General features: G+C 46.3%; 1 protein-coding gene across 1 annotated transcript in view; it reads left to right on the forward strand.

Moving 5' to 3' along the window:
* Positions 1 to 20,175, forward strand: part of ABCC2 (ATP binding cassette subfamily C member 2) — a 36,572-nt gene that overhangs the window by 5,540 nt on the left and 10,857 nt on the right. The window contains exons 3-23 of the mRNA XM_079977239.1: positions 90 to 236; positions 3,762 to 3,896; positions 4,200 to 4,322; positions 4,794 to 4,849; positions 6,163 to 6,397; positions 8,772 to 8,947; positions 9,774 to 9,951; positions 10,469 to 10,723; positions 11,329 to 11,394; positions 11,810 to 11,947; positions 12,033 to 12,179; positions 12,719 to 12,803; positions 12,972 to 13,038; positions 13,312 to 13,438; positions 13,557 to 13,733; positions 14,569 to 14,736; positions 15,955 to 16,141; positions 16,917 to 17,043; positions 17,971 to 18,094; positions 18,682 to 18,901; positions 19,519 to 19,673. Of these exons, the coding sequence (XP_079833365.1) occupies positions 90 to 236; positions 3,762 to 3,896; positions 4,200 to 4,322; positions 4,794 to 4,849; positions 6,163 to 6,397; positions 8,772 to 8,947; positions 9,774 to 9,951; positions 10,469 to 10,723; positions 11,329 to 11,394; positions 11,810 to 11,947; positions 12,033 to 12,179; positions 12,719 to 12,803; positions 12,972 to 13,038; positions 13,312 to 13,438; positions 13,557 to 13,733; positions 14,569 to 14,736; positions 15,955 to 16,141; positions 16,917 to 17,043; positions 17,971 to 18,094; positions 18,682 to 18,901; positions 19,519 to 19,673 (3,093 nt within the window). The remainder of the gene's footprint in view (positions 1 to 89; positions 237 to 3,761; positions 3,897 to 4,199; positions 4,323 to 4,793; positions 4,850 to 6,162; positions 6,398 to 8,771; positions 8,948 to 9,773; positions 9,952 to 10,468; positions 10,724 to 11,328; positions 11,395 to 11,809; positions 11,948 to 12,032; positions 12,180 to 12,718; positions 12,804 to 12,971; positions 13,039 to 13,311; positions 13,439 to 13,556; positions 13,734 to 14,568; positions 14,737 to 15,954; positions 16,142 to 16,916; positions 17,044 to 17,970; positions 18,095 to 18,681; positions 18,902 to 19,518; positions 19,674 to 20,175) is intronic.

The raw sequence follows: 20,175 nt of genomic DNA on the forward strand, positions 1-20,175 counted from the left end.
CTTCTCCACGATGGGTTTAGAAGCTTGCAACCTTACTCTCCTAGAACGTTGCAGGTAGCAATCTGACACTTCTGCTCTTCCTTTGCCAGGTGCTGGCTGCGCTGCTCTTACTGATGGCCCTTGCTGAAGTGTTTTTCACTGTTGCCGAAGACCTTGGAAACCTCCCGCACTCAACCCCTGTTAGCCGAAACCCAATTGTCCAGTACTTGAATCCAGCACTCTACTTCATTAGTTGGGTGAGAGCTCTCCTTCATTAATCCATGTCCTGGAATTAAAGTGTCCTTTATAAAGAACAAGTTTTTTTCACCACAGAGTTACCAACTCCAGTTTCAGCCCTGCTGTTTCCATTGGGCTGTGTGCTAATACAAGTCCTGAGACCCAGAATAGTATTTTGAAGGGAGGGGGTTACATTAGAGAAAAAACAAGGAAGAAAAGAGTCAAATGCTCCCCCCCCCAAATGCCAGCGCTCTGATCTTCTCTGATCTTTAAAGCAGCTGCCTGAAACAGCTTTTTCTTTTTTTAAAGGGAGATTTAGGATAATAATAAATTTATTTATTTATTAACCCAAACCTTATACCACAACATAAAGGAGCAGACACCAGAACATAATAAAAAGTGATCCCACACTAATTCCCCATCATCAAACTCCCATATTTCCCAAGTACACCATGAAAAGAACAAACTAACAAGGAACATTAAGCTGCATATGAGAAAACAACAACAACAACAGTGGCTGCCCATTGGCCCAAGTCCTCTGGGTGGTTTAAAATACAATAAAAAACAGTGGGACAATCTCAGTACAAATATTCAGTGAACAAAATTTGTCCATCATCCTCATATTACTCTCAAAGTGCTTCTCCACAAGGGTAGATCCCTTTCGCATTGTCCCTTCAATGGCAACCTGCTACCCCAAGGTGCATCATACGCCTCAAGTCACATCTTATTTGGTATGTCCCTGAAGATGGGTACCTGTGTATTTTCTCCTGTGGGGCAAGTAGCAGATTTGAGATGAGGCAGCACTTATCAAGAAAATACTACAGGGAGAAAGGGTTAAAAACAGCAACCAGAACTGACAACCCAATCAGATTCACACCTGCCCAATACCCCTTCCACTGGTATAAAAGTTTTTATATCTATCTATAGATATATATAGATATATAGATATAGATATACACACACACACACACACACACACATATTGACTTTTAATTGTATTTTTATTGCTGCTTCTATTTCTTACATTTTATTTTATTGTAATTTGAATTCTGTCATCAAAAGCCGCCTCTTAAGAAATAAAAGAAGCAATAAAAATACAGTTGAAAATCATACAGCTTCTAGCACAGCACATCATAGGCGCCGACTCCATGGGGCTTGAGGGGGCCCAAGCCCCCTCAAAAATTCGTTTGGGGGGGCAGAGCCCCCCCAATAATTTAAGAAAATTATTACCGTAAATTTCGCTCTATAACATGCAGATTTTTTCTCCTAAAAAGTAAGGGGAAATGTCTGTGCGTGTTATTGAGCGAATGTGTGGTCCCTGGAGCTGACTCGCCGGAGCGCAGGGGCAAAAATAGGCAAAAATCAGGCAAAAATAAGATGGGGGGGGGGGGCGGAGGGAAGGCGGAAGCTGCTGCTTTCCTGCATTCTGCCTCAGGGTCTTACTGCCCACCCGCTTCTGTTGCTGCGTTTGCTCAAACTCAACAAAGAGCAGGGAATCCCCTGCCCTCCTGGCAAGCAGAGGGTTAAGGAAAGGATCGAGTCCTTCCTTCTAATTCTTTCCTAGTCACACTGCGTGCAGGCTCCAGCCCACCACCTCCTCCTCTCCGTGCTCTAGGGACTTGCAGGCAGCCAAAAAACATGCAGGTGGGAGAGAGAGAGAGAGAGAGGGCTGGCTTGGGGGGGGGGACTTTTGCCTTCCTTTCCTCCCCCCCACCCCGTTAAACTCCTCCCCTGCATTCTTAGCCAGCTGCTTCTCCGCACACCCCTCTTGTGCTTCTTGTCCCTTCTGTGTTTTTCCTTCCCTCCCCATTTAAAACGTGGTGACAAAGCACGGATCCACATGGATCCTCAGGATTTTTGCACTGGGTCACCCAAAATTCACCATCAGATAACATAGCATGTCCATGGCTACAGCCTGCACCAAAAAAATCACGCACCCACTGTGGCCTGGGGCCACAATGGTGCAAAAACGTGGTTACAAAGTACGGATCCACATGGATCCTCAGGATTTTTGCATTGGGTCACCCCAAATTCACCATCAGATCACATAGCATGTCCATGGCTACATCTTGCACCAAAAAAATCACCCACCCACTGTTGCCTAGGGTCACAGTGGTGCAAAAACGTGGTTACAAAGCACGGATCCACATGGATCCTCAGGATTTTTGCATTGGGTCACCCCAAATTCACCATCAGATCACATAGCATGTCCATGGCTACATCTTGCACCCAAAAAATCACGCACCTACTCTTGCCTAGGGTCACAGTGGTGCAAAAACGTGGTTACAAAGCATGAATCCACATGGATCCTCAGGATTTTTGCATTGGGCTACTCCAAACTCCAAACTCACTGTCAGATATTAAAAATCTTTATAAAATAGAGAATTAAATACATACAGAATGTTAAATTTTCAGTTTCGAAATATTAGTACTAGTTTAGTACTGTATTTCTATATTACTATAGTACTGTATTAGTTATTTTCAAATACTTAAATATTTTTAGGGTGTAAGACCCAATTAAAGCCCGTTATTTACATACAATATTACAGTATTTACATACAGTATTAGGCATACTGTATTATTAACTGTATTAAAGCATTAACTTTGAGATATTATTTTTATTTAATGAACCCTCAGCCTTATTCAAAGTAAGCTTAAATTAGCTATTTCACTTATTAATCAAAGTGCTATTACTGTGCGACAGCAATATTTTATGTTTTATTCTTTTAATGATAGTTTAGGATTTATTTAAATATCATTTCAGTCTTTTCAGAGCTATATATTCACTGCTCTGTAATAGTCTATAAGCATAATTGTTACAGTAAATTAAATTAGCTTTTTACGAAAATACCGTGCGTGTTTATGTTTTGTTTCTTTTTTCAAAGCCAAAAAGTGTTTCAGGCTTGTCGAGTTTCCCGGAGTGTGGAGTTATAGAGAGTCGAGTTTTCGGGGTTCTAATGTTGATCATATGACTCTAAAATACTTTTAAAAAACTTTAAAACTCACTAATTTTCATCTAAAATTTAGAAAACTTCCCGGGGGCCCCCCCCAATATTTTTTATAAGTCTGCGCCCCTGCAGCACATCACAATTGCTACAACAGGCAGAAAAACCATTAAGTGGTTCTGCCAAGACCCTCAGCAGTTTTCAAGTGCTCTGCAGGCGTAGGTGGGATGGGAACCACTGATTTAGTTTGTCACATTTAATTACACCCTTGCTAACTGATATGATCTGAGCTAGGAAATGGAGGTAGATTTTTTTAGCATTATACAAATTTAGAATTATGAAGGCAAAGGCCATTCTCTTATTTCATCAGTCTGTTTCCAGATCTCATTCTGGAAGCTCGACTAGAAGTCACAAGCCATGTTTTGAGCTTGTCTCAAGTGAGCATGTTCAGCGAGCTAATAAGGTGGATCTCAGGTTCCTCTTCATTATCAAGTTTGATGTCCAGCCTGGTGCCATGAGTTTACATCACACCTCCCTCCATTTCCTAACCCTGAAACCAACCCAGTCTTGCAAACTCTTGGCTCTTTTTCGCTACTGCAGTTGCTCGTTCTGCTGATCCATGACAGCCGCCGCTTCACCGTCCGCAGAGACTCGGGGACTCTCTTCATCTTCCTCCTCCTTTCTGTGCTCTGTGGTGTATTTCAGCTCCAGACTCTCATCCGGCAAGCAATACAGGTCAGAAACACAAGAAGTCTATGAAAAACTAGGCAACCCAGGATGGCAAAGGTTGAGGTGGCCCCAGCAAATCCACCTCGGGGGTTATTCAGCTCTGCAAGCCTGTCTGCTGTGGTTCACTCATTCTAGTTCTCAGGACAGTCTTGAGGCAGGGGGAAGTGGGGAGAAAGGCCAAAAAGAAGCTGCAGGAAGAAGTTGTCAAGGTGCACAGACTTTAGCCCTAACTGCTTGGGAAGAAGTGGGTCCAGCTCCACAATTTGGTTACTTCCACTAGTATCTCCCATTTGCTTTCTTCTCTTGCAGGGCTCCATCACTGATGTGCCACGTTTTAGCTTCTTCCTTGTCTCCTATGGGCTTCAACTTATTTTGTTCTTCATCTCTATTGTTTCCGACGTTGCCCCTGAAATGGAGGAAGCTGCAAAGAAAGTGAGTGTCTTCAGCTGCATGCACTAGACTTGTAGGATAACCTTTGGGACAGGTTACAGATAGGTAGCCGTGTTGGTCTGCCATAGTTAAAACAAAAAATTCCTTCCAGTAGCACCTTAAAGACCAACTAAGTTAGTTCTAGGTATGAGCTTTCGTGTGCATGCACACTTCTTCAGATACACCTTTGGGACAGGAACAGCCATTGGTATTCTGCATGGTATCCCCACTTTGTATAGGTTCTCGGAGTGGGCTTGATGGGATAGGGAATGTTTCCACATACCAGCTCACCAGGAAGCTGGGTTTCATAGGCCACACCTGGCTGCCTGATGCACTGTTTGGTGGGAGTGGTCTTAAAAGGAACATTTGCCATATGTGTCTTGAAGGCTTTGTTTCAAAAGGTGACAGCCAAGTTAGTCACACTATTGTTCCCTGAATTTTTCACCTAGACATTCTGCCTCCCGTGTTTTTCAGAACCCAGAGATTGTGGCCTCTTTCCTGAGCTTCCTCACTTTCCAGTGGTACAGCAGGTATGCAAATCTGAGTGGAAAAGATAAGTGTATTACATCTAGGAAAATAAAGGTTAGGGTCAACTAATCTGTCCCATTAGTGCAAGGATTTCTGCTTATGAAACAGGACTTCCTCCTGCTCTCCTCCCTCTGTGCTTGTGGGAGATTTGCAGTCAAACCTAACAATGCTAATTAGTATATGAAGGGGTTAAGACCACAGAGTTCTAATCACTAGTGTAGGCTCCGTGAGGTCACACCCCCTCTTCTTCTGAGAGGGAGGAAGTAAAGCTTATTTCTTGTTCTTCTCTCTCTCTCTCTCTCTCTCTCTCTCTCTCTCTCCCCCCCCCCCCCCGCTGCAAGCAATGGAGGCGGATGTGCCTCAACTTAACTCCCATCCTCAGACATGTGTCTGAGGCTCCTTTGATGTATTTCAACTAAGTATTTTACCTGCATTATTTTACTGCTGTTGCATAAAGGAAAATGCATGACTGTGACCTCAGTTAAGTATTTTTAAACTTACTTCAGTGTGTGGTCTGTTTCATTGCATGAGGGTAGTGTGGCTCAGCTGCTTCATGCAGCTGAATGGAAATGAAAAAACACACACCCTTTAATGGCCAGTTCCTATGCTTCATTAATCTGCCTAACAATGGGACTTAATACTCTGCTAACTGGGGCTCTCTATGTGCTAGCCCCGTGATTTAAAAACAAATACCAGCTATTTTTTCCATATACTGACAGTTATCCCACACATGTGGATCTCTAAAGGATTAGATATAGTTAATTTCCTCTTACCAGTTCCCATCAGTGCATACCCTGCACCCTCTGGGGAACCCTGAGAACAGATTTAAGGGGGCACCAGAGGAGGAGAATGTTCTGTTGTGCAAGGAGAAATCCTTGTGCTGATGGAATGTCCACTTAGCACTATGTCGGATTCCCCCATATGGGTCTTTAGCTGAGTGTGGAGCAATTGGAAAGTGGGGGGAGCTGAGGATGGGAGAGCTAAGGGTAGCAAGAGCAAAATGCTCTGGATCTGAAATATTTGCATGGTGGGAAATGCCATACTGCAATGTAGTGTTTTAAACCAAGCTCCTATTCCAGTCTTTTATTTCCTCTGCTGTGTCTAACTAGAGGGTCTAGCCTTTTGGAATTCTTCATTCTGTTCAACAAGTGCCAACTGATGGGGAGCTGGCAGCCTCTCACTTCCCCCAAAGCCCCAGTCCTTGGATACTGGGCTCATTTCACTGTTGTGCCTGAGCATGGTCAAAGCAACAAGTTAGTGGGGTGAAGAGCAGCAAGAGTTTTGAGCATCTGAGTAAATCTGCTGTACCTTTCAGGATGGTGCTCAAGGGCTATCGCAAGCCGCTAGAAATTGATGACCTCTGGGACTTGAAGGAAGAACATAAGACGGGGAAAATTTTAGGCTCGCTTGAGAAGAACATGGCAGCTGGAATAAAAAATGCTCAGCGGAAACTGGAGATCCGGCAACGGAAGAGGAAACTTCATTCAGCAGCTACTGACCAGCTCATGAATGGCTTGAGCAAAGCCCAGAGTCAGGATGCATTGGTTTTGGTAACTACTGCTGCTGGGAGAGAGAGTGGGGCTTACATTTCAGATCCAAATGCTGGGCTGAATGGGAGGAAATCTTACACACAGGATCTCCAAGCCCACTGCAACTTAGAGCTATTTGGGGGGCCGGTGACAATATCACTGTGCTTTACAAGCCACATGTTCTCCTGCAATGATTTTGCAAAGTTTTTTGCAGATAAAATCGCTCAGATTCGGGAAGAAGTAGACTCCACCGTGGGAGCAGGGCCAGGGCGGGAGAGTGCTAGAGTTCTGTCTAGTCAAGTTGAGTGGGATCAATTCCAATCTGTTACCTCCGAGGATGTGGACAGGCTGCTTGGACGAGTGAAACCAACCACCTGTCTCCTGGATCCTTGCCCATCCTGGCTTATAAAAGCTAGCCGGGAAGGACTGGGCGATGGGCTTCGTGGGGTGGTGAATGCTTCCCTCCATGAGGGAGCCTTCCCAGACCCGCTGAAAGAGGCAGTTATTAAACCGCTTCTTAAAAAACCATCTTTAGATGCGGCCACAATGGCCAACTATCGCCCAGTCTCAAATCTTCCATTCTTGGGCAAGGTGATAGAGCGAGCGGTTGCCGAACAACTCCAGGCACGCCTGGAAGAAGTGGACCATTTGGATCCCTTCCAGTCAGGATTCAAGCCTCATTATGGGACTGAAACTGCCTTGGTCACACTGGTTGATGATCTTCGGCGGGCTAGGGACAAAGGTGAGAGCTGTTTCCTAGTTCTGCTGGATCTCTCAGCGGCGTTTGATACCATCGACCATAACATTCTTCTGGACCGTCTTGAGGGGCTGGGAGCTGGGGGCACTGTCCTACAGTGGTTCCGCTCCTTCCTCCTGGGCCGTGTTCAGAAAGTGGTGGTGGGGGATGAGTGTTCAGACCCCTGGGCTCTCATTTGTGGGGTACCTCAGGGTTCTGTCCTCTCCCCCATGCTTTTCAACATCTACATGCAGCCGCTGGGAGAGATCATCAGGAGGTTTGGGCTGGGTGTTCATCAGTATGCAGATGATACCCAGCTCTACCTCTCTTTTAAATCAGAACCAGTGAGGGCAGTGAAGGTCCTGTGTGAGTGTCTGGAGGCGGTTGGAGGATGGATGGCGGCTAACAGATTGAGGTTGAATCCTGACAAGACAGAAGTACTGTTTTTGGGGGACAGGAGGCGGGCAGGTGTGGAGGATTCCCTGGTCCTGAATGGGGTAACTGTGCCCCTGAAGGACCAGGTGCGCAGCCTGGGAGTCATTTTGGACTCACAGCTGTCCATGGAGGCACAGGTTAACTCTGTGTCCAGGGCAGCTGTCTACCAGCTCCACCTGGTACGCAGGCTAAGACCCTACCTTCCCGCGGACTGTCTCGCCAGAGTGGTGCATGCTCTGGTTATCTCACGCTTGGACTACTGCAACGCGCTCTACGTGGGGCTACCTTTGAAGGTGACTCGGAAACTACAACTAATCCAGAATGCGGCAGCTAGACTGGTGACTGGGAGCGGCCGCCGAGACCATATAACACCGGTCTTGAAAGACCTACATTGGCTCCCAGTATGTTTCCGAGCACAATTCAAAGTGTTGGTCCTGACCTTTAAAGCCCTAAATGGCCTCGGTCCAGTATACCTGAAGGAGCGTCTCCACCCCCATCATTCTGCCCGGACGCTGAGGTCCAGTGCCGAGGGCCTTCTGGCGGTTCCCTCATTGCAAGAAGCAAAGCTACAGGGAACCAGGCAGAGGGCCTTCTCGGTAGTGGCGCCCACCCTGTGGAACGCCCTTCCAGCAGATGTCAAAGCGATAAACAACTACCTGACATTCAGAAGACATCTTAAGGCAGCCCTGTTCAGGGAAGTTTTTAACGTGTGATTTTACTGTATTTTTGGTTTTTATGGAAGCCGCCCAGAGTGGCTGGGAAGGCCCAGCCAGATGGGCGGGATATAAATAATAAATTATTATTATTATTATTATTACAAGTGGGGGGGGGTTTCTGCATATAACAGAAGCTCCATTTTGCACAATTTAGGAATCAGACACTTAATGTTGCGGTCCCTATCCTTTGAACCCTGCTCCCCTTGAAAATTAGACAGGTGCTGTCTCTATTGTCTTTTTGGCATCTATTGAAGACCATCTTCTTTTGAGGAGCCTTCTAAATTAATAACTTTCCCAGTCTGCATCTGTATTGGAATATGTTTTTATAGTTTATAGCTTCTTGTTTGCCACCCTGGGGCTCCTTTGGGAAGTAAAGTGGGATACAAATTTATCAAATTAATAAATCTTAATAAATAAATACGATGGCTGGCTTTATGTGGCAGTTGCTCCACCATGAGAGTTGGGGCTGCTTGATGCCTGCCAAACCTAAACCCTGCTCTGAATTTAGGAAGAGAAAAAGGAAAAAGGCAGGAAGGAGGCAGACAAGAAAGACTCTCGTGGTGACTACGCGAAGAGCTGGCTGATGGCTTCTATATTCCGAACCTTTGCTGGGAACCTTATGAAATCAGTGGCACTCAAGATAGTGCAAGACCTCCTGGTGTTTGTGAGCCCTCAGCTACTGAAGTGAGTCCTCCTAGCTCCACTTTTTAATTCTGAGTTTTTCTGGTGCCCTGGATGGTGGGCGATGGGGTTTAAATAAGCTTCTGATACAGGAAGATCTTGTCACTGGCTGGAAATCCATATATACGGTCTGGACCATCCACACACTAATGAATTCCTTAAAACATTCTCACAGTTTTAAAGGCACAAACTATGTGCCTGAAGATTCCAGGCATAATTAAAACAATTTCCTTGCACTTCTGCTGTAAGATGGTGCATTAAGATGGCTTTTATAGATGAGGAACATTCTGAGAGAAAGCCAGGGTTTGGATCTGAAAAATGATTTTCCCAGGTCCAGGTTTTAAACTGTGGTTCCATTTTAGCTGTCTCATATTAGTTGTCCACTATAGGGGATAAGTAGCAGAGCTTGCTCCAGGGAAGGACATAGTTTGGTCTCTGCATTGAGGAATAGTTATGAGTTATGTTTTAGACTTAATTGAGATATATCCCTAAGGCTGCTATCACATATATACTTAGCTGGGGCTGGGCATAAGTCTCACTGAGCACAATGGGACTTATTTCTGAGTGGACATGTATACTAAAATTGTCCACTGGAGACATGGAGGTGTTCAGGAGAGAGCCACAAAGGTTGCATGTGGCCTGTGGGTTGTCCACATGTGACCTATGGTTGCACTGCATGAGCCTGGTTGAGGAGGAGCCTGTAGCCTGGGTGTGGAAGAACAAGAGGCTGATGCGTAGGGCTTGTGGGAGGCGGACGTGTTATTGGGGTGTGGTTTGTGCAAGTCTGAGTTGAATTTAGAGAGATGCTCATCAATATTTTCTCTCGCAGGCTGATGATCTCCTTTGTGTCAGACCCAAATGCCTACCTTTGGCATGGCTACCTCTATGCAATGCTGCTGTTTCTGACCGCACTGGTGCAATCCATCTGCCTACAGCAGTATTTCCAACTCTGCTTTGAACTGGGCATGCTCGTACGCACTGCTCTTATGGCTGCCATCTACAAGAAGGTCAGTTGGGTCCTTCGCCTTTTGTGGGTGCTGCTTTCCTTAGTGCTGACCAATCAACTTGGACTGCTTTCCCCTGGATCTTGGGATGGAGGGATCCTTTGACATTCACACTTCTTCGATTTTTTGCAGTGCAGTTATCCAGCCAAGGAATGCATACAAAAATGCATGCACTGGGATAAAGTTTGCACAAAATGCATATATAAGTGATAATAGCACACACAGATGCATTATATTTGGGGAAACAGCTTTTCAGAGATGTGTATATTAGGCAAGTTTGCATGCAAATGGGTGTATTAGGAGAAATTCATACTAAAATGCTGATGGATTTTCATGGATTTTATTTTAAAAATTGCAAACCGATGTGGAGGACTAAAGTGAAGATTGGAAAAGTGAGAAACTGAGAGAGGAAGTCGCTGACAGATTTGCTCATCCTTAGTGCTTTGTGCCCTGGTCCCTAATGGCTATGGAATTATCTGGTACCCCTAGTTTTTACAGCCACTGTTGTATCTGCTTTCAGGCCCTTACCGTTTCCAATGCCACACGGAAGGAATCCACGGTGGGCGAGACGGTGAATCTGATGTCCGCAGATGCCCAGCGCTTCATGGACTTCACAAACATGATGCACCAGCTGTGGTCGGCTCCCCTGCAGATTGTGCTGTCTATAGTGTTTCTGTGGCTGGAGCTCGGCCCCTCTGTGCTTGCTGGGATTGCTGTCATGGTCCTGCTTATCCCCATCAATGCTGTGCTGGTCACAAAGGCCAGAGCCATACAGGTGAGGGAAGGAATGTCCTGGGCGGGTGGGGAACCAGCAGTGCCTTTTTGTTTGAAAGGGCTGTGAGGTCAGTTCTGCTACAGAGGACAAATTCATAGGTCAAGCATGTGCTCCAAATGCTAACCTTGAATTTTGAATGTAACTGCCCTGTGTCATTTTTTGCACTGGGCCTCAGTGAGTAGATTTAATTCTATTAAAAGCAGCCTATTGAAAATAGTCTGTCCGGTTCATTTATTCAAAATCCTGAAGTCTGATTATCCCAGTTTAATGTAGATGTTTCAGAGCTTAGGACAAGACTTAGCATTGTAATCTGTAGAAAACACAACTTGAAAAAAAGAGACAATGCATGTGTGTGTGTGTGTGTGTGTGTGTGTGTGTGTATTACTGAGCACTGTAGACCTCTGTAGAATAAGTCCCATAGGGCACAGCATCAACCCCCCCCCCCAGCTTCACTTTCACAGATCTATTGGAGAATTAAGGGCAAAACTATGGCAATGTGGTGCCTCTAACTGTCAGAGACAAAGCACAAATGACTTGTCCCTGGGCAACATATTATGTGGGGCTGGAACAATGATCAACTCCCTCTTTTCAACTTCTTTGCACAGGTGAAGAACATGAAGCACAAGGATGAGCGCATGAAAATAATGAATGAAATTCTCAGCGGCATCAAGGTGAGTAGCAGAGACCAGATTGCTCCAACACAGTGATGAGTTGGCTGTACTGATGGAAACATCAATGGATTTTTTTTTTAGTCTGACCTTGCATTGCTTGCAGCACAATCCTAGCCACATCTACTGATAATTAAGTCCATTTGATTTCAGTTAGGCTTACTACTCGGTAAGTGGAGTTTGAATTGCAGATAAGGCAGAGGATAACGGGGAGTGTTGCCTCTGATCTCTGCTAGATGCCTTCCCAAAGCAGGCATGCAAGGTCAGCGCCTGCTTAGCCTTTGCCTGCAATGTGTGCGTTGGGAAGGGGCTTGTGCTGGAAATGATACATGGTAGGATGGAGCCCTGCTCCTGCTTTCACTGGATGGAAAGCTCTGTTGAACTGAGCCCCCATATCTGACCAGAAGCATCCTTTCAGATCCTGAAGCTGTTTGCCTGGGAGCCGTCATTTGAGAAACGAGTCGGAGGTATCCGGGCACAGGAGCTGAAGCGGCTGCTGCGCTTTGCCTACCTGCAATCCATCTCCATCTTCCTCTTCGCCTGTGCTCCTTTCATAGTAAGACAGCACACTATTTTTGTTCCTTTTGCTCATTCCTTGCAATGTAGAAGATGCCCCTCACCCTGTGACTCTCCTTCCTTAGGTCTCTGTGGTAACATTTGCTGTGTATGTGATGGTTGATGAAAACAATGTTTTGGATGCGCAGAAAGCCTTCACTTCTATCTCTCTATTCAATGTCCTGCGCTTCCCTCTGGGCTTCCTGCCACTGACATTGTCCTCCCTGGTACAGGTGAGTAGGCTGGTGAGGGACCTATATCCTGTAACTGAGGTGGGAGGCAGAGCCTGATCCCGGTTTTGGTGCTCACACCCTGTTCGTAGAGAGAGGTGGTTGGGTCCTGGGTTGTGCAAATGGCACTGGGGCTCCCTTAGCTTTGGGTTGCATATCATAGACTCCTGATCAGTCTGTATGGCAAATGTCTCTCTCAACAAGCCATGAAGCACCAGAAAGCACCAAGCTACTCCATGCCCCAGTTTTGAGAGGGCAGGTTTACCTGGCAAGGGAGGCAGTCGTGACTGGCAACACTCTGATCATCGCTGGATGGCTGGGTCTGGGTGCTTCAGTTTTAATTTCCCATAATGCCTCAGCATAACCCCATGTCAGAGGCATTGAGGGAAATTGAAAGAGAAGCTCCCAAACCTAATCAGCTGGTGCTGATCATAGCTCTAAAAATGTTTAAAGTGGGCACAGGCATCAGAATTGGATTCTGCAGATGTGCTGGTACCCCAATCACTGCCTGGCATACCTGACTTTGCCTCTACACCTTACAGGTCAATGTATCTACTGAACGGCTGGAGCGCTACCTGGGCAGTGAAGACCTGAACACTTCGGCCATATGTCATGAACCGAGCCCTGGTAATTGAAGGTTAGGGTTTGGAGGTCATAGCAGGCAGAGTTCTGAAGTGAATGTAGAAGGCTGGTAAAAATGCGCAAGAAGTCAGGTGCAACTTGTGTTCTGTAATGGGGCCGGAATCGTTCCTACGCTGTCCTTGATGATAATGTTACCTTTTCTTTCTCCTCTAGGCTGTGCTGTGACTTTCTCTGAGGCCTCCTTTGCCTGGGAACAAAATTCAGATGCCACCATTAGAGAGTAAGTCACCATATACCAGACCAATTTTGTATGTATGTGGGGAGGGGATTTAGGGATATGTCTGTGATCCTTTGCGTTAAAGTTGTAAGCAGGGGGTGTTCCTTTCTTACCCACTTGCCTGTTGGATAAGGCAGGGAAAGGTAAACCAGGCCTTGAACGATAATGAGAATGTTCTGGTAGAGTTTCTCTCAATCGGGATGGTTCCTTCCTGGCCCCAAAGATCAGTCCACTTCCGTATACATGCTTCTTCCATGTGCTACTTTTCTCCTGCAGCATAAACTTGAAAATTCCAAATGGGCACCTGTTGGCCATTGTAGGACCTGTGGGATCAGGCAAATCCTCACTGGTGTCAGCCATGTTGGGAGAGATGGAGAACATCAAAGGACGTATCAATGTTCAGGTGAGAGGAGGTGGCGGCTCTGCTAAGAAGCCCCAGAGAAGCTAATCTCCAATTCACTGATTTTCCCAAGTACTATTGACTAGATAGATGTCTCCTCCTCTTCCTCTTGCTTCTTCAGGGCTCCATAGCCTATGTGTCTCAGCAAGCATGGATCCAGAATGCCACACTGAAGGACAACATCCTTTTTGGGTCACCCTTCGATGAGGCCCGATACCAACAGGTCATAAATGCTTGCGCTCTTCTCCCAGACCTGCAGCTGCTGCCAGGAGGAGACCTTACTGAGATTGGAGAGAAGGTGCCAACCTTGGGCTTAATGGCAGAAGGGGCAGGTGGTAATCTGGGGCGATGGAGCAAGTAGAACAGGGAGGGAGATGACTCTGATATATGCAGGAACAAGGGATGCTGTGGGTGATGGTCCAGCCTTGCAAAGATATCTACAAAAGTTCCTAGCCAAATAGTAATGGTTACTAGTGCTCTTGTGGCCACATGTAGCTGTGTTTTTCTTTCATGGCCCATTGAGAGCCTGGAAGGAAACAAAAACATCCAACTCTGTTCTGAATTACAAAAACTTTCCATGGAGATTCTTAAGAGGTCCAATGGATAGCTCACTTGGTTGGAGTGTGATGCTGATAAAGCCACGTTTGCAGGTTTGATCCCCATATGAGACAGCTGCATATTCCTGCATTGAGTGGAATTGGACTAGGGTCCCTTCCAACTCTGAAATTCTACTTTTCTATGACTGTCATTGAGAGTTAACACTGATCATATTTGGTTATCTTTGGACATCAGTATGAGGTGTGGGAAGAGCACGTGTTAATGTAGGCAGCTGTGCGGGACTAAGGGAGGGCAGGAGAATTGTTATTGGGAGAGTGAATAAGGGTAGGAGAAGTCCTGAAAGGGCATTTGATTGGATAGATGATTACAGGAAAATGGTGAATTGTTGTAGAGTATTATAGTATTCACTGTCATGTGTGAGTTTCAGCAGGACCATCTTCATCAGTCAAGGCTGACCAAGCCAAATGCATTGGAGGGGGCTGCTTCTGACTCAAGTAATCAGAGCTCAAGCTGTTGCCATGCACTGAACCATAGAGAAAGCTCAGAGATCCTAGCTTGGCTGCTTTCTTCTGCAGGGCATTAACCTTAGTGGAGGCCAGAAGCAGCGTGTCAGCCTGGCCAGAGCTGTATACAACAACGCAGACATTTACTTGCTGGATGACCCCCTGTCGGCTGTGGATTCCCATGTAGGACGACACATTTTTGACCAAGTGCTGGGGCCACAGGGGCTGCTGCAGCATAAGGTGAGCTCTTTCCTGCCCTGCAGACCCTGTTTTGTGAAGAGCAGATGGAGAAATGTTTTGTTTGTTAGTGCTACAAGATTGATACTCCACCTTTCTTCCAAAGCGAACAAAAAAGTGGACAAAAATCTAGCCAGTGTGGGAGACTAGCGTTACTGATTCAGGTAATTGAAAGTTGGCTCCAAAAGAAGTCATTGACTCCAAATGGCCTGTGACTGTTTTCTATAGATGGAAGCTTGCCCCTGGTAAAGAGTGTAGAGCTCAACCCTCTTTGGGATTGATGTCCATATTACTTGAATCAGTAAATTTAATCAACTGCATCAGCTGGATTTGGTGTTTGCTTCTGTTTTGTGATGCTGCCTTTCAATGTGTTCTTAGAAAACTGAGGCAGCTGGCAGAAGGTGAAGTTAAAACAAGCAAACAACAATGCTAAATAAAGAGGATTAGATATTCAACATATGGTAATATTAAGATGCATGAAAGCCAAATGTCAGGACCTAACCTAGCTCCAAGAGTGGGTCCTGTTCAGTTAGAGGTGTTCAAGGATCCGAAGGGAAACAGATGTGGCCACAGATGGAGTGGAGGTCAAGCATTGGATCGAAGGCAATAGATGCGATCGTAGGTAGTCTGGAGTTCATGCAGATGAAGATCCAAAGGCCAGAGGCATGTGCAGAGTCAGAACCTGGCAGAAAGGCAGCAACAGGGGGTTGATGGGGTCAGGAGCAGATGTGAGGTAGCAGGCTGTCATCAGAGTCCAAGGAAAAGGAGTTGGTGGAGATCTCCTCAATAAGCTGCTCTACCTAGTGGCTTAGGTTGGTTGCAGTGGTTTTGTAGGGGCTGGCATGTTCCAGTTGGCTTGGAGAGTCAGCTGAGAGTCTTCAAGCTGGAAGCTCAGCTGCTTCTCTTCAGGCTGGAGCTGCGTCCTAGAAATTGTAGCTGCTGGGAGGGGTTTCTGGTGCCTGTGTTTGAAGGAGGAGTGGCTATTTCAGTGGGGAAATAGATATAGCATTTGTTTTTTTCAAGGCTGGCAGGAGGAGGATTCAGGAGGGTTAGTTTAAGTTAGTGAAGTGGGCTTTTTGTAAAGGAGAGACAGGTGAGTCCATGGTGTGCCTGTAGAAGCCTTCCTGAGATAATGTCATAGGTCCAGGGTATGGAGTGGCTGGCGGTGCCATCTTCTTGATACTACCTCCTTAATTTGTGATATGCTGGTTTGTGCCACAGACTCGGATCCTGGTGACTCATAGCCTAAGCTTCCTTGCCCAAGTGGATGACATTGTGGTGCTGGTGGCTGGAGCTGTTTCCGAACAGGGTTCTTACAGCACCTTACTGGCTAATGGTAAAGCATTTGCTCAGCTGCTCAACACATATGGAAACCAACAGGAAAACAGTCCTGAAGAGGAAGCTACAGGTAAGAAAGCATTACATTATACAGCAGCGGTAGGGGAACCTTATCAGGATTGGCCTTTTAAGCCAAATTTGACAGGTGAGCTGGTCTCCTCACCTGTCGCCTGACTTCACAATAAAGCAAGGTGCTGCTGAAACAGAAGAAAACATATTTGATTTAGTAGCGTAATCAGGGAGGCGGTTTGCATTGGAACGTCTACCACAACTAAGGTTTCCCCCCTCTAGCAGGGGTTTCAGTGTAAACCCTTTCCTGATTAGGAAGGGAGTTGAACTGAATCCTGACACATGGAGCAGGATTTAACTCTCCTAAATCTTGTTGCATTGGTTGCACATGCCAATTTTCCTGTGGGGAGCTGGTTCTGTTGCTGTTGGCTGCATGCACTTCACCTGCAGCCGCCCATCCGAGCAATGCCAGCTGATTGACATGGTTTTGAGAAAATGGCCTTGAGGTCCAGGGTGGTACCACTGGCAGGCTAAGATTGGCCTGTGGCCCAGAGGTTCCTCATGCCTTGTATACAGGGTTGAGGGACACTGGTCAAAGTGACCGTCCAGTATGCATCTTGTTCTGGAGTGAGTCACAGTAAGGTGGTGCCATAAATATGATTTGTAACTTCCATGTATCAAAACTCCATTTTGAACAGCCATGAGACAACTCTTGTGGGGCAGGTGGGGCAGGATCCACCTAAGATAATGACCTGATATAGTGACCTTCAGACTTCATTCTTCCTGAACTTGCCTCCTTCCTGAGTTTCATGCCATGGTCTTGACTTTTTTTTTAGTGGGGATGGAAGAGGACCTAGAACTGGATGGGGACACTGAACCTGGAGCTGAGGAGGTACCAACTGATGTGGTGACCATGTCCCAGAAGAGTGAGGCCAGTGTCCACCAAAAGGACTTCATCCGCAGGTTAGGCCTCCTATGAACTCACAGCCACTTTATTTGCCAATTTGCCTTCCTATTCTCCCCATCTTTCTCCCTGTCTTTCTAATATCTCCATTTCCTTTCTTCCGTTTGGAATTTATTTAAGGCTATTGAGCAAGGCCTTAGGGTTGGGGTAGGTGGGGACCAAAGGGGCCCCCTCAAAACCAGAAGTCCTAGGGAAGTGTTGATTCCTTCCTAGAGTCTTGTCTATGATCCTAGCATCTTTCCTCACATGGCTAAAAAACTCGCTCAGCACCACCACATCCAGTCACCTCATCTTTCACACACTTGCCCAATCAACATCCTCATAGGGCTTGCGGGGCCTGGGATCAGAACGGTTTTGTCTCTGTGTAGCTCAAGAATGGGAAGCCTGTGGCCCTCCAGATGTTGTCACTCCCATTCAGGAGGTATACTGTAATAACATCTGGGGGCACAGGTTCTCTAACCTTGGCATAGCTGATACTTTGCTGAGTTTCATCCTGCAGCTGCCTTGAATCCAAAGTTCTGTGATGTTTTTCTCATTGGGCATACTCAGATTTTCAGCTTCATTCCAGAATCCTTGTTGGTCTCAGCCACCTCTGATGGCCTGAGAGAAACCAAATTGGGTGATACAGGGCAAAATGATGAACTGGGATGTTGGGTCATCCCAATGTGCTCTTAGATTCATAAAGGGTTGCAGCACCAGTCACCAGACAACAGGTTTCATGTGTCGTGTATTTTTAGATTGTCACCCTGAGGGCAGGAATCGTCTTAGAACTGATTTTTGTAAAAGGTTCTGTGACCCTTTTTGGCTAAAAGGCAAGGTATAAATACTTTAGAAAAACAAAATGGCAGGCAGGGCAGCACAGTGCCCAGAGCATGCGGGGAAGGACGATAGAATCTCTGTCCCTCATCATTGTTCTCCTGTGTTAGCCTTAGTAACAGCAGTCACAAGTCGCTCACGATGTCACAGCGAATGAAGTTGAAGGAGAAGAAGCCAGTGACTGAGATAAAAGGACAGAGGCTGATTGACAAGGAGGCCATGGAAACCGGCAAGGTGAGAGGGAGGGGTCAAAATGCTCTCCTGCCTCATAATCAGGACAAATGAGGGTCTCAAAGAGATGGAAGGGAGGAGGGCAGTGGAGACCCTGTCCCAGAGCTAGATGGGGAACAGAAAATGACCTCCTTGCAGGAGGTTAGTTGAAGGACTCCTCATTCCATTACCCCCAAGGAAAAGGTATAGTAATGCTGTTTTTTTTAATTAATTAATTAATTAATTAATTAATTAGTATACCACCCTTCATCCGAAGATCCCCAGGCGGTTTGAACAGAAAGATAAAAAATGAGAATATAATAGTGCCCTCTATTTTGGGTTTTGTTAAATTCTTTCATGTTAACCTGCCGCTCAATTTTAAGAGCCATTAAGTGTCCATTAATGAACCCTGCCCCTCCAAGGAACAGTTCAGTCTTTCTGTCCTTATATACTGACTACTGGACTGTTCCTGCTTATTTTCTGGTTAACTGAGTCATATGCCATAGCATATGCTGGAACATAAGAGGTTTTCAAGGGCTGTTATTTCAGAGTTCACGCAATGATCACCCACTACAGCACTCTGTGTCTGATAACAACCCTCTGCCTTGTAGGTGAAGTTCAGCATGTATCTGCAATACCTCCGTGCTGTTGGCTGGTGCCTGTCAACAATGGTCTTGCTTGCCTACGTAGGGCAAGCTGTAGCCATGATTGGCTCCAACCTGTGGCTTAGTGAGTGGACAAATGATGCTGCAAAGTACGCGAACCAGACCTACCCAACTTCTCAACGTGACCTGCGTATTGGAATCTATGGGACATTGGGTACTGGCCAGTGTAAGTCTCTGAAAAACAGAACCACTCGAGAAATGTAGAGTGGCCAGGAACTGCCCTGTGCCCTGTTAGTTGACAAACAATCGGCTCCCAAACACCGAAAACCCGGAAGTAAGTGCTCCGGTTTTTGAACGTTTTTCAGAAGCAGAACATCCGACACGGCTTCCACTTGAGTGCTGGAAGCTCTGTTCTTGAGCTGGTAGCAGTTTTCAAGGTCCAAAGACCTGTGAAATTTGGACCCACAGCTGAAAGCAATAGACCCATTACTGGGAACACATGGGCAGCTATCCAGGGTGGCATTTTGCAGAGGGCACCACTAGAGGTCTATAGAGGTGATATCATCAGGGCACAACACCAAGGCAGATGGAACTGCACCATAATTCAACTAGATCAGAGATGGACAACCTGTTGTCTTCCAGATGTCATGGAACAGAATGTCATGTGCCACCAGCCCTATCCAACATAACCAATGATCTAGAATGATTGAAGCAGTTGTCAGGAAAAGCATCTGGAGGGCCACAGGTTCCTATAACTGTCCTCTAGTACCAAATGGCCTAAGGCTGTTGATGCCAGTATCTCCCTACGCATCAGGTCCTTACCAATGGATGTCTTTGTTCTAGCTCTATTCTTGCTGACTTCAGCCCTTCTTGCTGCCCATGGTGCTGTCCGGGCCTCCCGGGTCCTACACGAGCGGCTGCTGTCCAACATCCTGCGTGTGCCCATGAGCTTCTTTGACACAACACCAACAGGCCGGATCGTGAACAGGTTTGCCAAGGTATGAGCTCACGCTCCGCTAGGCTTGCAGAGACTCAAAAGTAGTTTCCAAGGTTTTTAACTGGGCCAGGAGGAATTGGCAAGTGCCTCAAGTTATAACTTGCTGAGAGTGTGTTGGGAATGGGGGCACCTATGCTGATAATGCATGAAATGCTGCTTTGAGATTCTTGTGGGATCCTATCAGGCTTAGCTTCCAGCCTTCCAGCCTTCCTTGCACAACTGCACATGCACTCACTGCAGATGTATAACCGTTTAGAGGTGCTGCTGGACTCTCAGCTCCCATCAGCCCCAGGCAACACAGTCAATGGTGAGGGATGATGGAAGCTTGAGTCCAACAACATATGGACAGCACCAGATTGGCACCACCCTTGGTTTGGACCATCCCTTCAAGGTGCAGCAGCAGAGGTAGTTTCCAGACACTTTTGCCAGTTGCCCTTGTTATAGCAGCATCACACCCTAAGCATTGCAGTCCTGGTTTAAGCTAACCAAAAAGTTCGGGGTTG

This window comes from Podarcis cretensis, assembly GCF_951804945.1.
Source record: "Podarcis cretensis genome assembly, chromosome: 5".
NCBI classification, from domain to species: Eukaryota; Metazoa; Chordata; class Lepidosauria; order Squamata; family Lacertidae; genus Podarcis; species Podarcis cretensis.